This window comes from Dermacentor albipictus, chromosome 5 (assembly GCF_038994185.2).
Source record: "Dermacentor albipictus isolate Rhodes 1998 colony chromosome 5, USDA_Dalb.pri_finalv2, whole genome shotgun sequence".
NCBI lineage: Eukaryota > Metazoa > Arthropoda > Arachnida > Ixodida > Ixodidae > Dermacentor > Dermacentor albipictus.
The window spans coordinates 8,356,084-8,372,756 of NC_091825.1; the positions used below are offsets into that span (position 1 = coordinate 8,356,084).

Consider the following 16,673-nt stretch of genomic DNA (forward strand, 5'->3'; position numbering starts at 1 on the left):
ACGGACTACAAGACGGTTCTATAATGTTCTTGGCAAGCATTTTGCGAACTTCTGCGTGAGTAACCAGACGCTCAGCCGGTGACACTCGATACGGGCGGCGATGAATAGGAGAGGCATCGCCGGTATTAATGCGATGTTTAAGAGCTGTAGTTTGAGCCAAAGGACGATCGTTAAAGTAAAAAATATCGTGGTAGGAAAACAGAACGCGGTGGAGCTCATGAGTATGTTCGGATGGCATGTCGGGCGCAATCAATTTCTATAAGTCGGTGATTGTACAAGTTGCCGACTGCGATGGTGGAGGAGGATCGGCTGAATTGTCGTCTACTGTAATAGATGCTATTGAGAGATCCTCGAATGAGCAAAGCTGGGCCAGAGACATCCCGCATGGCAGCACTTGTGTCGTCAAGCCAAAATTGACCACTGGAAGGCAGATGCGATTCGCCATAATAGATAAAACGTTATGAAGTACTGTGATCCCGTGTGTGTGTAAGACGTCTTGCATAGGGGCCACGATGTAGTAACCATCGAGCACTGGTGGGGATGACACCAAGTCAACGTAAGTCAGTGCCGAAGGTGGCAAGCGAACGAAGTCGACGGAACTGAGGCGACTGGGGTGTGGTTTAGCGGGATTTAGAACAGGCAGGTCAAGGCGGAGAGCACTGGCGGAACAATCGATGAGAGCAGAATGTGCGGAGAGGAAGTCTAAGCCGAAGATAATTTTGTGGGGACAGTGAACGATGACTGTGAATAGCACGATTGTGGAGCGATCGGCGAAGGAGACACGGGCGCCACACATACCAATTACGGGGGCTGTTCCACCATCGGCGACACGGACAGGAGGCGTCGTCGGACAGGAGGCGGGTGTGATTATTTTCTTGAGGTGGTTACTAAGAAAAGCGCTCATTACCGACAAATGCGCCCCAGTGTCTATAAGAGCAGATACAGAAACACCGTCCACTTGCACGTCAAAAAGGTTCAGATGAGTGGGCAACGTCAGTAGAGGATTTGGTGGCGTAGGGAGCAATGCTGCGTCACCTCGAGGCGCTGCATCATCTAGATTTCCGGCTGGGAGCGGCGTCCAAAGGGAGTCGGCGAATAGGAGCGCCGGGGTTGGGGGGAGCGAGATTGTCGTCGTTGAGGCGAAGGTGAGCGAGAACAGGGGCGGTTCGGCGCAGGGAATCAGTGGCGGCATTATTGGAGCTAGCGGCATAGGGACGAGAAGGGCCATCTGAGGGGCGAGAGTAGGCAGTATAAGCAGACCGGGTCGGGGAAGTCCAGCGACTGCGACAGTGCCGAGAAATGTGCTCGATTCAATGGCAGTGAAAACAAATGGGCTTGCCGTAGCAGTGTGCCGTTCAGATGGGTTGCGGAAACGTGGTGGGTAAAAAGATGCGGGACGGGGCGGAATCGACGAAGCCGGGTGGGTATCAGGGCGATGGGCCGAACAGATGGTGTGAAGACCCATGTTTTAGAACTCTTGGCAGACAACTGCCTGGATCAGGGAAACCGTGACTGCAGGTGTGTTGGTGGGGCTGGAGTCGAAGGCTGCCGGATAGGCGGCCTCAATCTCACGCCGGACGATCCTGGGAATATTGCCAGTGTTGTTGGGACGAGGAGCGTCGGCACAGGAAGATGTCGCAGGGGTGTTGGGCAAACGGAAAAACTGCTGGTCAATACGTCGGCTTTCAGCGAGTTCCAGGCGGCGCGCACTCTTTTATAACTGCATCCACCGTCGCCACGTTGTTAAAAACGAGCAAGTTGAAGGCGTCATCGGCAATGCCTTTGAGGATGTGGGAAACCTTGTCTGACTCAGTCATGTGGGTGTCAACTTTGCGGCACAGAGCCAAGACGTCCTGAATGTACGTGACATAGGGCTCTGTTGACGTCTGCACACGGCCGGAAAGCGCCTTCTGCGCGGCAAGTTGTTGACCGTAGGGGTTGCCGAACAAGTCTCGAAGCTGTGTCTTAAGTGAATCCCAACTGGTGAGCTCATCTTCGTGCGTGCGATACCAAACTCGAGGTGTGCCACCGAGGTAAAAGACTACGTTGGCGAGCATAATAGTAGGGTCCCACCGGTTATTGCGGCTGACGTGTTCATACAGGCGGATCCAGTCATCGACGTCTTCCCCGTCTTTGCCCGAGAATACGCCACGATCACGAGGAGCAGGGAGAGTGATGTAGGTCGTCGAAGTGGCAGCATGTGTCGGAGGCAGCTGAGTCGAGTTGTCATCGCCGGGAGCCATGAAGGAAGGCTCGACGTACCGTCCACTGCGAAGCTTCGTGACGAGGTACAGAGAACGTTCACCTCCACCAGATATCTTACGTAAGAAGGCGCAGATGAAAAGCTATGTACAATTATATTTACAACGTGATATGGCGCACTTGGCCAAGAGTGCGCACTTGGCCAAGAGGCAACAGCCCGCGCAAGCCTCCAATCGTCGTCGTCTTCTTTCTGCTCGCCTCTTCATCATTCGAAATACTATTCCGTAGCAATATTTTTGTATAGGGAATAGTTCGCTGAACGCTGCGAAAAATCATTGATAAAAACAATAAAAAAGTCATTTAATTTCTTGTTAATGGTGCCATGGACACCTTTATCATAAAGTGTTAATGTCCTTGTTTGATTTTTAATGCGTGCTAGGTCACAAAAATGTGTACCGTGAAGTACTGTTTGGTCACTGACGCCAGATAAATGTGTGAGTGGCGGAATATTATCGGGGTGGGATGTGAGCACGACGTCTAGTATGCTGGGTGTACGAGCGCTTTGTCTTGTAGACTTCATTACAAACTAAGATAAGCTAAAGGTGAGGCATGAGTTAATAAAATCGCCTTCCATGGAACGTTTCGACGCCGTGAGGGCGAGATCGTTCCACTTTATCGAGGGAAAACTGTAGTCGTCACTCAAGGGTAACGCTCTGCGGAGGTGCGTTACAAGCAGGGAATCTAGCACATCATGGAATTGGTTGACGAAGGAGCAGTCAGCGCCCTGAAGTCGGTAACACGTGCCGATAATCAGGAGTGGGCAAAAAACTTGCGGTCGTACGAAATTATTTCTAGATCACTATGGTTAACAAGTTGATAGCAGCGTAAGCTGTGGTGAATTGCCATTAGGACGCCCCAACCTTGCCTGTTAACGCGGTCGTGCCAAAAGATGTCGAAACCTGCTAAGTAAGAAGTGATTTCGGAATCGTTAACGGAAGAATGGAACTATGTTTGAGTTAGCGCAATTATTATGCTTTCTGTAGTGTCAATTAGGTGACGCAATGAATCAAGCTTCGGTAAAATATTCCGAAGAAAAGTGCAGAGGAAAGGCACGGAGTAGGTTTTTTTCTCGCACGTGGGACTGCCTTTAGCTACTCGGGACTAGCAACAACTTTCCGAGAAGTGTGGTTGTTCAAGAACGTTCAAGTTCCATTCCTTAGCCTGCTGTACCGTAGCTTAAAGTGCTTGCCCTGTGTTCCTGCCAACTCGAGTAGTTGCTTGCGGGCCATCCGAGTGGCCGGAGAATAGAATTCGGAAACGATGTATGAAGAACCCTTCAGTTTTCTGGCCCTTGATAGAAGAGTATTCTTGAGTTTGAAATGTGCAACTTTGACGATTCTCATGTGGCTGGAAAGACCCAAGCCGATGTGCCCGATCGATATCCGCTGGCTGCACGTGAATGTCGAGCTTTTCAGCGCAAAGCTTTGTCACTAGTTTTTCCTATTGTTCCCACGTCTCCCGAGTCGAATCATCAAGGCCAAAGAACACGAGTTTCAACCGGCGTGCCCTGTCTCCACGATAATCCATTCTTGCGGTTAGGCTAACGATTTTCGACGCGCTCTCGTCCGAGAGGGCATGGACATTGCTCCTTCATTGTTGTAATGGATGAGCAATCGTGTTCGATTTTAGTGAACCTTTTATTGATCTCGACGAAGCTTTTATTGTGTTCAATCCCTTTATTTCAGCATATATATTTAAATGTACAAATGCTAGGACAGGAGCAAAAATCCCCTATTTTAAGCGGCTTTACAAAGCCCCGGCCCCTACAGTATTTGGCTGCGTACAGTTTGTGAACTCTTTTCACGCAACGATACGTCGATACAGAAAATATATTTTGAAAAAACATTTCTAAGGACATGATAACATGCGTTTTTGAAAACATACACTATAACCAACATCTTTTTTACCAACAATACACGCCTTCTCCTAACAGAACTTAGAGACTTATGCAACGTGATGAAAGAATACATTTTTCCAGACACATAAGAATATAAAAAGCACTTTCACATACAAGACAAATACAAAATTATTCCATACTTAAGTTACAAGCAAGATAAGGAAACGCAAATACAACATACACTGTTCACATGCAATCGCACGGCTAATAATATATTCCTTCAGAATTCTACGTGAAACAGTCTTAAGATCCATGTCTTTTTTTTTTCAAGATTGTTCAGTAATACCCCTATTCGGCACGGTAGCCTGTCCTTTCCATGATTTGTTCGTGAAAATGGCATGGCCCGTTTCTCGCTCGCGAATGTCGTATTTGAGGTGATGGGGTTTGCTTAGATTACAAAGATCTGAAAATCCCACGTGGCCTTATTTTACGCTTTCTTTATATTTCATAGCAAGATTAAATTGATAATTGTAATGAAATAGGAGAACTTGATACTTAGAAAAGCATGTACTTGTATGGACTGCCGTAAGAAATACAAACAACATGACGCAATGCTTTCTTTTTGTAAAAGAGATAACGTCTGAATATTTTTTGTGACTTTGTCCCTCATACAAGACTACAATAATTTGCATGAGAAATAAACATGGTGGTATACAGCAATAGCGGTACTTTTAACGAAACAACATATCGAAGCCTAAAAAGCACACCACATGCTTTTGCCATAATTTTTGCACGCGTTCTACGTGTTTGTCCCACCTTATATGCTGATTGAAAATCACTCCCAGTGTTTTCACGTCCGCGGTGACGTCCATTAGTTCTGATCGACAGCATAAGTTTAGATTACGATTTACATGTTTTTGGGCTGGTGCAAAAAGTAAAGCTTTGGTTTTCTTAGAGTTAATCTGTAAAGGATTTGCTCTACTCCACCAATATAGTTTATCAAGGACGTTGTTTGCTAGCTGTGATAAGTTATCAGCATTACATGATTGGAAGAAAAGGCTGGCGTCATCTGCGTATATGATACAGAGTGGTAAGTTACTGATGTTTGTTAAATCATTTATATAGATGTTGAACAGGATAGGCCCTAATATGCTCCCTTGGGGAACACCAGCTTCTAAATTGACGGAGTCGGAGTGTTCTCCTGAGAAATAAACGAATTGTTTCCTATCGGCTAAGTATGACCTTAGAATGTCCAGGGGTAATGAAAGGAATCCGTAATGTTCGCGTTTTTTAGTAGAGTGATATGATTGCTCCTGTCAAAGGCTTTGGAAAAATCAATAAATATGCCTATTGTTAATTTTTTCTTCATAGCCGCTTAAGATTAAATCCTTTTGTGCTAATAGAGGTAATTCAGTTGATCGGCCCCTACAAAACCCAATTGATGCGGAGATAATAATTGATGTATTTCACAAAACGACACAACCCTTTCATAGATAAGCTTCTCTAAGCGTTTTGATATGACAGGGAGCACTGACACCGGGCGATAATTTGACACGTCATTTCTGTCCCCATATTTGAACAGAGCAGTAACTTTTGCCTGTGCATTTTTGTAGGGAGAACGCCAGTAGACAAGCAAATATTGAATACGGGAGTGAAAGCGGCCACTAACAAGTCGATTGCAAATTTAATAGGCTTAATCTTGAGACCATCAATGTCACGTGCCTTACTATTCTTTAAGGAAATAAAAACAGAGTGAACCTCGTCAGGTGTCGTAGGCTCAAGAAACGCTGTATTTACACTGGGCGCATCCAAAAAACTGAGAGCATCTATATTGTGAGTGCTAATCAGTAAATTTGTAAAGTGTTCATCGAGGCGATTTGCTAATTCTATACCTTTTAGCGGCTTCCTATTTTCTGTAATCTCGAGCTCTTCATAACGACTTTTGTCGCGATTTAGGAGTTTCTTAAGCGCACGCCAAACTAGGTCGCCTTTGGTATCCGCATCACTTAGTAGTTTTTCCAGATACTCTTTTTTCGTGTCTCGAAGAAACTAAGTTACACAGTTCCGCTATTTCTTAAATGCAAAAAAATGATCTGGCCTTCTTGACTGCAATAAGTGAGAGAAAAATTGTTTTTTTTTTCGGAATTAGATTTGAACACTCATTTGTTAACCATGGTTTGCGTATATTTCTGGATGTTTTTACCTTTGTAAATTTAAAACATCTATTGTGCATATTTTTTATGATACGCATGAGTGTATCATGCGCCGTATCAGCATCGTTATATTCAAATACGGGTGTCCAATTGACACTTCGAAGTTGGTTTCGAAAGTAATTCATTGTCCTTGGATTTATTTCCTGCATGACGAAAGGTGTACATTGGTTTCGTCTCAATATAAGTGTGTGGTTTCGTTTAGGAAGCATGTATATCGGCAAGTGATCACCTAGATCTGCAATAATGATACCAGCATCGATATTTTGCATTGGGCTGTTCGTAATAAATAATTCGATATGGAATTGAGAAAGGCATGTGACTCGAGTGGGTGTTTTTATCACATTCGCAAAAGCAAAAGAATCAAGGAGTAAGATCAGATTGCGAGAAACTGTATTCGATTGCTGTAAGTTTATATTACAGTCACCGCCTATGTTTATCCATAGTCTATTCTGGTAAGCATAGCATAATAGCTGTTCTAAAAAGACTATAAAGGTTTTACTGTAACAATCAGGTGGTCGACACAAAACAGTGAAAGCATAGGACCCACATTGTACTGTAAGCGCTTCGTAGTCTGGTGTGGTTTTTGAGAAATCTGCAATCAAGTCACACGAAAGCCTTTCTGACACCATTTGCATCACACCTCCGCCACGGCGGTTTGGTCTATTTAGAAATAAGCTTTGGTGTCCGGGCAAGAAAATAACATCATCTTCATAGTTGTACCATGTGTCACGTATCATTATTATTTCAAACCTAAACGTGAATTCATTAGGAAATGCTTCTATCTGATCGTGTTTATTACGGGCAGACTGAACAATAAAGTGCAAAAAGGTAAGAGAGTCGGCGTAACCAGGACGAACAAGGTTGAGTGGCACGATCATAGCAAAATAAGATACAAAAGTGTTCGTCGCCAGACATCGCTAGCAGATTTTTGCTTGGTCTGCCTCGCATGTAATTTTAACAACACTAGACTCTTCCGTATTTCGCGCCAACACTTTTCCGTCCCTCACCCACACAAAGTGCCATTTCATTTTCTTTTTCTTTGCCACAGTCATGCCAAGCAGTTTCTTCAGTAGAGGGCACAGATGCTCGTTCGCGAAGGCTAGGAAGAGAAACCGTCGTCTTGTGCGGTGATCCTTGCTCATCGTGCTTTTGTGATCACAGTGTCACGTTTCGACCGACGATTGAAAGAGACGACCATGTTCTTATCGGTATCAGAATTCCGCACAGGAACGCGATGGCAAGCATCAATATATTGCTCAGTTATCGGCACCCCAAGAACTGTCTTGACCTTTTGCAGAACATTCCCAAGATTTTCATTCTGCAAGCAAGGAACACCTTTCACATAAGTGTTCATATTTCTCGAATATTGATCCTGTCCATATTTTGATGAGTTCTGACACACTGGCTTTCTCAAGTTCTCAATTTCTTGCAGAAGATGCTCTTGTGCTGCTTTTAGGTCGGCATTTTCTTTTCCACGTGCTTCACATTCTGCTTTCAAAGCCTCGTACTACACTGAATTCTACACTTTGCCCGAGTTCTCCAAGTTCCTCGCGGAACTCACGTTTGAGATCCGCAATTTCTCATTTAAGTTCATCAACAGCAGAAACACATGGCAAACACACAAAATACGAGCACCTCTGACAAAAGTTGGCAGCAGGGCAGCAAAGCAGGAAAGCAGACTATAAGGAATAAAAAATAATAATTTATGACCTGCACAATAGATGAAAGGTAAGTGTCGGCTCTAGTTGCTGCCTCTGCTGCCAAAGGCCGGCGTATGGCCAGCAATTCTCCTTATAAAGGGTTCGCAGGGCAACCGACGTGACGTAGGTCCACGTTGTTCCCGCAATACCTCGTAGGCAGTCCAGGCAGACAGCGATGCAGCCGCTGCGTGTGTCGGTGCAGTTGCACTCATGGTTCGATGCAACCGCCCACTGTCCTGTTGAACGTCGCTGAGCGTCTGCAGAATCTGCAGAATAGATGAAAGGTAAGTGTCGGCTCCTGTTCCTGCTTCTGCTGCCAAATGACGGCGAAGGGGCAGCAGTGCTCCGTGTAAAGGACTTGCAAAGCAATCGACGGGACGTAGATCCTCGTGGTTCCCGAAATCAGTCCTAGGCAGTCCAGGCAGGCAGCGATGCAGCCGCTGGGTGCGTCGGTGCAGTTGCGCTCACGGTACGATGAGCGGATTTCATATTGTTAAGAAGAGCTATTTGGCGATATCTGATTTCTTCCAGAACTCACATCCCATCATTGGAAGTTTCTGTAGTGGTTGTGAGGGTGTATTGGTCCCGGATTATCTTCCACGTCACCTGATTAAAACGTGAGTACATGCGCATGCAATAGTGAAGCAACAAAGTGGTCTTGGCCACATTAGTAATGCGTCTTAACGTGTTCACGGCGTATATAGTGAACAGTTTTTTACGTGGATGAACACGGAGAGTTGCGGATAGGGAAGCCCCATAATTAGCTTGCCGCAAGGCCCTGTGAGGATTCACAAAGGTACGCTAGGCTTGATATTGCCCTTCCACAATGCTAATGTCGATCCGACAGATGGCGGCTCGAAGCACAACCGTGAAACTCGGATCAGTGTTTTGAGCGACTGCATCGGAAGGGCGGGGGCTGCTGTTGGAACGCCGTCCACTTGATACGGTGCTGGTTGGAGTGGTGCATGAGCGTACACAAACGTTTATCCTGGGGCAAGTTGTACGGGTGCTAGTCTGCGCCGACGACACATCGAAAAATGCTGTGAGGTGGCCAACGCAGTACGCACACGATTGCGTGCAGAAATACGCAGAGTGGCAGATGTGGCAGCCCCATAGCTTTCTATAGACAGGAATCCTTCTATACATATATGCGGTTCTCTTCATGCTACCTTATCAGAGTGCACCGAGGGCCCGACTCGGCCAGTCACCGTTGTGGCTCTCTAATAACTTTTCCGACCTACGCTGAAGGCAGCTGCAACGCAACACGCCTGGGTAGAGTTCCCAATCACTGGCGTTCATTGCACGGACAATGAAAAGCTTCGCTGGCGCTGTACCAACATCGGCGACCATGAGCGTTGGAAAATTGCCTCGAGACACACTCGCGCAGGCGTAGGATTTACACCCGAAGCTGCACGTTTTCGGCACGCATTCGCTGTCACACATGACTTACCTGTGAGCTGAGCCCTCACTGAGCTGCCGTCGACAGAAATATTCCATCAGCTGGGATGACTCATCACACCCAGATACATAACGGGCCTCGTTGTGTTTCCTCCGTCAGCGTATGTGTTAATTTGCGCCCTCCTTCTAATCGCTAGTGATCCTCTAAATCTGCATGACCAGCGCATTCTGTGCTGAGGACCGGCATCGCCTTTTTTTTTTTTACACAATGCACTTGTAGCAGTTGCGAACTTACGAAAATTGTTTTCATATGACTGAATAGTACAAACCGTTATCATTTCAATCGCAATCCACCCACAGTAAGAACTGCTTCCAGTCACGAAGGAGCTTAGAGCTGCGCACACCTGCTATTCTATAGGCAACCTCATCGATAAAGCTTTGGTTATTTTACTACAATTGCACCACTCCTTCATTTGCAATACACTGAGAGTACGGAAGTCAATACTGGAAGTTATGCACGCACATTAAAAGGAGTCTCCTCGTATTTTGTGTTGATGGTCGGAGTCCATCTTGATCTTTTTATTCTTACTAGAGGAATCAAGCTTGACTTCTCTGCATACAGCGAAGGCGCTTACCGTAGCATCCGCTGCGAGCGAATATAAGTGAAAACTGGAGCTCGACAACCAGCTTTACTGAGACACAAATTGCTATGAAATGGTGGCGTAGTCCGCTTACTTTCCGGGCCTCCGATGGGAAAGCGCTGCATGACGAAGTGGCGTCCCTCCGTGGATAGCACGGGCAGCTGGCATTGCACATGCACGCTCACCTCGCTCATGAGCCGAGACACAGACTCTGCGATGGAAGGAGCGACCGTGTATTCACACTTGGCAAAGCAGAAAATGTGAACAAAATGAATAGTTTCGCGAAAACCCTTCACACCGGTGCGGGAGACGCCGTTCTTTATCTTTTACCGCCTCGAGCGCCCAAAGCGAGGTACACGCATTCCGCCCCATAAGAACACACTGCTCGGAACTCTCGAACTCAAAAACGCGAGGCCGTAGGGAATGAGCCACTGAGGCAAGTATGTGTTAGTGTCAAGAACTTGTCTTGTGAATTGCTTAAAGAAGCCCTGCACTACGTTTTGAGCATGCTAAGTAGATTTCACTGGATGCAAGAAAATATTTCAGCGAACAGCAGGGCTAAATATAGCCCCCTTCCATGCAGCGGGAAACGTTCAGCATCGCTACAAAGCCAGTCATGCTCAGTCCCGTGAACTAGACATTAAAACCTGCTAATCGGGGCTTTACAAAATGCTGAAACCCGCGCTACGAGCACCCGAAATCCACTAAAAAGCCGCTAAATGCAAACTACACTCATTATCATGTCTAAAATATTTTTATTGCGTCTAAGTAAATATACTAAACAAAATTACGCTGGACGGATAACTCTTTTTTTCTTCGATAATGACATAAAATATATAAATTATAAATAACAATAAACTTGTTCTTTCTTCTGTGGCTGTGAAGTGCGGAGACATATTGGGAAAAGAAATTTTAGAAAAAAGGCCCTTCCGTGAACAAGAATCACGGACCCGGAATAGGTTGAACTACGGTGTAGTGATAAACATTACTTGTCCTCCATGTCGTCTTAGTAGGGCTGTGCTTCCTCTGTGCGTATGCGTATCTCTTCTCTGGTGTGGCTGGGTGAACGGTCACTTTACCTTCCCCATACCGATTTTGGGAAGAACGTGCTCGTGCAGCCTTCCATCGAAGCATCATTTATCGTTTCTTCGGAGACCATCCCGCCCAGTAAGGATGGCGTTTGCCATCTATGTAGCCATTTTTTTCTTATCTAACACTTAATGAGTTTCAGCGGACCGAAAGCACTCTGAACTTCCGCGTTGGGCCATGGCAGCACCAGCTAATTAATATATGATAAAGCAAAATCAGCCCTACCTCTCGGAGGAATTTTTGTCAGAGACATCGCTTGTTAAAGAAGGTTCACCCGGTGGTATGGATCGTGCCACCGACTGCATTTTGCAGCGGCTCACGAGCCCTGAGGGGGCCGTGCAGAAGACACGGCGAAGATGCAGATTATTAACCGCACAGGCCAGTAGTAACAGATTGCCCCACCAGGGAGCCCCGGTTGGCAGAGGACTGCATCCGTTGTTCGGGGGGATTGCACTGGTAGTCGTAGCCTCAGGCGGGTGTCCCACAGCTTGCGTCCAGTAGACAGTTGGTGAATCTCTACCGACAGGTGTTTTATTCCGCGTTGACAACACCGCTAATGCCTTGCGAGGTCGAGGTGCAGTCTCGAGTTCACGGCAGGCGTCAGTCGGAACCACATCGAAAACGCGACCACTCAACCGGCAAGCACGAGACAAATTCTCACCAGGCTTACTACTCCATTTCAATGCCAAGCTAAGCTAACAAAATAACGCAGCAGCACTAATATCACACATAAATTAGTCGCACTGGAAAACACTTTCTCTACGAATAGGGCGAAATAAAAGCCACAGTGAGAACGCCTGAGTCACGAAGAAAAACAACTGAAAGTTCCCACCCGTCGAGGTATATTCGCGCGTTGAGGGCTTTGAATTAAGCCACCGGCTTTGTCCTTGGGGCTCCCCTTTTTTACGAAATAACTTTTCTACACGGAGAGACGCTTGAGCAGTAGAAGGCCATTTCTGAAGAAATGTGTTTGCGACTGTTGCACAACGCTGAGAGCATTGAGCCTTCCAACTAATGGAACGCGAAGCGGCATGGCGGCCTGACAATTTAGGAACAGACTGATACAATGCACGAGAGCACTATTTCTCAGTAGTGCTGCACACTTGTTCTCCACTGCATTGTCCATTCATGACTCACATAATCAGTGGGGCGCTCCTCTTCGACGTCGCCTACCTGGCAAGCGAACCGTACCTCCCTTGACCACGAGTGACTCCCTGTACTCCGTACTCAATGTTCTCCTGTACTGGCTCGCTAGGCTTTGCTCATTCTAGGGAAAGAAAAGCCCATTCAAATTTCCCTTCCCTGAAAATAACTTTTCCCTGGGCCATTTCGCGTCTCGCAGCTTTGTCAGCTTTGTCAATGTCAGGCAGGCTGCAAGTTGGCGATTTAGCACTGGACCACCTGGCTCACAGTGACGCGTTCCTGCTCCTGCTAGCAACAGCGCAAAATGTAGACAAGAGACGAGACAAGAAGACACCACAAGCGCTTGTAGTGTCTTCTTGTCTCGTCTCTTGTGTACATTTTGCGCTGTTGCTAGCAGGATGGAAAACCAACAAGCCCAAGCTGCTATTCTAGCATTCCTGCTGTAGATTAGCAATACATCTTGACTGCGGTCTTAGCCTTAAGCGTTGCCCTATCTGGCGATTCCCTTGCGCCGTGCAATATTTCCTCTATGTTAGGCGCACCCGTCGCTACAACGGCATCGTCTACGAGTCGACGAAAGGGCTCTGTAGTCATGCATACTAGCATCACTGGCGCTTCCGCTGGGTCCACTGCCTTGTCAACACGTGGCATAAGTCGCATGTCCATATAGGCTGCGCTTCATCGCGGTAGCAACCACTTTCTCTAGCACCCTACTCCTCGGAGCGCGGACATGCATGCCATAAGCGCAGCGCATCCGGGCGGTACACTGAGGCACGATTGGACGCAGTTTCCGTGATTTCCGGACACTCTGGCAGCTCTGCGACGCCTTCGTCTTGAAAGCCCACAATTTTCCGCGCTGCACCTCCGTTTACGTCACCCTGGATGTTTTGTTGGCTGGATCCGTCCTCGTTGTGCTCAGCAATCAAGGCGGACATACTGCAGTCAAGTTCGGCTTTTCAACGCAGGCTCCACGACCGACTCTGTGGATTCATTTACCGGTTTCTTCTGGGCGACCTCTCTGGCGTTTTGTGTGGTTCTGTTGCATCAACGTCACGCCTGTTACGCGCCTTCGTGACTCCGAGGCCACTCCATGTCGCAGTCTTGCTCCATCGCAGAGGTGCTTCAGATCTTGGAATACGGCGCTTCTCATGGGTCACGCTAATTCCTAGTCACTCGAACTTCTGCATATAGATATTCTGTGCTACTGCTTTCACAGCGATGTCACTAGGTTCAAACTCGGACATGCTTTCAATCTCAGCCTTCTCAGCATGTACTCCTCTGACTCGCCTCTTGAAGCCGCCATTTCCGCAACTGCTGCATTTGGAGCTTGCTTATTTACCTCTAACGAGGTCGTACATGCGATCTCAGCACGTTGCGCCTCCGAATTGTGTTCGCCGCTGGGAACTATCCGCCCTGGAACTACTGTTTTTTTTTTTTTGCTGCGTGTTCGTTCGTTTCCATCGCGCAGGCTCTCACAAGCTCCACCCGCTGCGCGTATGGCTCTGGCTTGCCGCTTGAAACCGTCGTTGAAACCGTCATGAGTCCTGATCTTAGAATTATCTTCACGAAGTATATGAAAACATTCTCGTTTTTAAAATGATCGCACGAATAGCGGCAAAGGTCATATCTTCCGCAACATATAAATCAAGCTGCAAACACAAGTTCAACAGCTCGGCTTTTCGCAACCTTCCTAACTCGAAGATGCATTTTCCTCTACCGGGCCCCTTGTTGCTCAAACCTGCTACCTAAATGTGCTCTATTTTGTCACAAGTCGCGTTATTTGAAATGCGAATTCATGCTCTGCGCTCTGTTCGCTTTCGTAGTCCACGCTTTCCTATTTCACGTGCACGCTGGGCATCTTGCCTTGCACGTTCCCGCTCTTGTGCCTCTCTTATTGCCTGCTCCCGAATCGTCTCAAAGCATTCCGAAAGCTTGTCATCATCATACAGCCTCCGCCAGACTCCTTCGCAAGCTCCGACAACTCCGGTTTACGCAACTGCTTGAAATTCATAGCTCAGTTCAGTGCTGCTTTGTCAACTGTACATACAGCTAGTATTGCCTTGATGTTCTCACACAGTAGGCGACAACGACAGCTTTTACCCGCTTTCTTACCACGGGCAAAATCCTGGTGAAACTCCTGGTGAAAGGCATCGCACTCACCAAACCCCGCAGCCAAGAATCGGGCGTAGACCACCCCGACGCACTGTTGCATCTCACGCAGACAACCAGTACATGTCAGATTGCACCGCTGGCACCCTTTGTTAAAGACAGATCACCAGTCATACGGATCATGCCACCTACTGCATTTTGAGCGGCTCACGAGTACTGAGGGGGCGAGGCAGAATACACGGCGATGACACAAATTGTTCACCACACCGGCCAGTCGTGACACTCTGTGTGTGTTCCCCTTGTGCCAGTAGGAAACTATGTCTGTATGGTTGCACCAGTTTATTAAAATGTGCTTATGGGAGATTAATAAATTACATAAATTACAATAAATTACAACTGATTCCTTCTTTGCGCCCAGATGATTTGCAACAAAGAGTAGTGAAACTTGTAGATGGATTAGGACGTTTAATCAGGTAATCTATTCTGCAGTTGCTTAGCCAAGCGAGGTAAGAACATTACACACAACCCTCGGAAAACATGGTACTGTTGCGAGCAACTTGTTTCCCCCCTGTCCTACACCTTCGAAAAAAGAATGATTTAATGAATGTGTGGTTTTGATTGGCGCAACGGCCAGGTATGGCCAATGAGCGCCACGCAAGTGTTCGTGATGGGTTCTATGAAGTTGATGTGACGTGGCTGTAAAGGGGCCTAAATATAGTCACTGTAAAGTGCGTAATATGTCGTGTAATAAGATTATGGCGATGACAAATGAAACGTAATATGAGCATTATTGTGCGTTGCGAAATAATGATACGATATAAAAAATGTATAAGATTCTAAAATTCACTAGAGCACCACAGCCTCGTTAGAGCTCTTGAGACACAAAGGCCTAGAGGCATGTGCTATACAGAACAACTATCACAGCGGCATCTTCTGGAAAGAGAATGCGATACGAGTTTACTGGGCTTATAACATGTAGGACAACATCATTTAGGAAATTGAGGACTACTTTGGTGATAAAAAACGATTCTTTACCAAGAAACATAGCTGGGTGAAGAGGGACGCAATATAGATATGCAAGTGGAAAATGTTTCTTTCAGATTCGGCTTTGCGACACTACAAGAGGGCGTGGAGGACGGTCAGCCTCTCACCACATCGACCACAGGTTGGTGGTTTATTTCCAGTAAGCATAAAATTGTGGGTACCAAATGTGTGCCCTATTCTGAGGCGACAAAATAGGACATTTTGTTCACCGTGATTTTTTTGAGGAGGGCCAACAACCTAACTGTGGCTTTATAGCGTGCAGTTTATTATTTATATCCGCGTTCCACATGTGCTGCCAGTGTTGTCGCAGTTTCTTTCGTAAGAAAGGCTTCAGATCTGTGACAGGGGCAGCAGCCGTAGGAGACGTGGTTAGTGATGTGAGTGATGTGGCCATTTTATCAGCTAGTACATTGCCCTCGATGCCTCTATGGCCAGGTACCCAGCATGTTACTACATGTCTATGTGATAGATAAATGTTGCATAAGAGTGAGTAAAGTTCAATGAAAACCGGATTTGTGTGCTTTTTTTAAGAAATTAACGCTTTTACAAGACTGAACGAGTCTGTGAATACTATTGCCCTGTCGAGGTTTAATTTATTTATGTGTTCTAATGCAGACAGTATTGCGTAGGCTTCTGCAGTGAAGATACTTGTTCACGGGTTCAATACGTCAGATTTAGAAAAAGAGGGGCCAACAGCAGCATAAGATACACCAGCATGTAATTTTGACACGTCTGCGTAAAATTCAGACCAGGAGTACTTCGATTGAAGTTAATGGAAATGCATAGCGGTTTCGAGGTCAGGATCGTGCTTTGTGACCTCTACAAAGGATACATCACAATCTATCACCTGCCACTCCCAGGGCGGTAATAGCTTAACTGGAGGCATTAGGCTATGTTCGACAACTAGGGCATCCATTTCTTCGCTAAGTTGTCTTGCACGGAGTGACAAAGAAAGTCTCATAGAGGGTCTGTTACGAAAAAGTGTTTCACACGTCAAGTCGTTAACGGTTGTGAAACAGGATGTTCTTTATTAGAGGGCACATTGAGAAAATAGATGAAGCTGATGTACGTTCTCTGAAAATGGAGTGACCATTCATCTGACTCGACGTATAGACTCTCAACAGAGCTTGTTCTAAATGCGCCAGTGGCCAGGCGGATACCCAGATGGTGAACGGGGTCTAACATCTTTAGCGCGCTCGCTGTGGCAGAGTTATATAAGACGGCACCATAGTCCAAT

At 46.5% G+C, this 16,673-nt stretch overlaps 1 protein-coding gene across 1 annotated transcript in view; it reads right to left on the reverse strand.

The window, feature by feature from the left end:
- Positions 1-16,673, reverse strand: part of LOC139059839 (hydroxylysine kinase) — a 345,249-nt gene that overhangs the window by 101,309 nt on the left and 227,267 nt on the right. Inside the window, exon 5 of the mRNA XM_070538251.1 lies at positions 10,146-10,262. Coding sequence (XP_070394352.1) covers positions 10,146-10,262 — 117 coding nt within the window. The remainder of the gene's footprint in view (positions 1-10,145; positions 10,263-16,673) is intronic.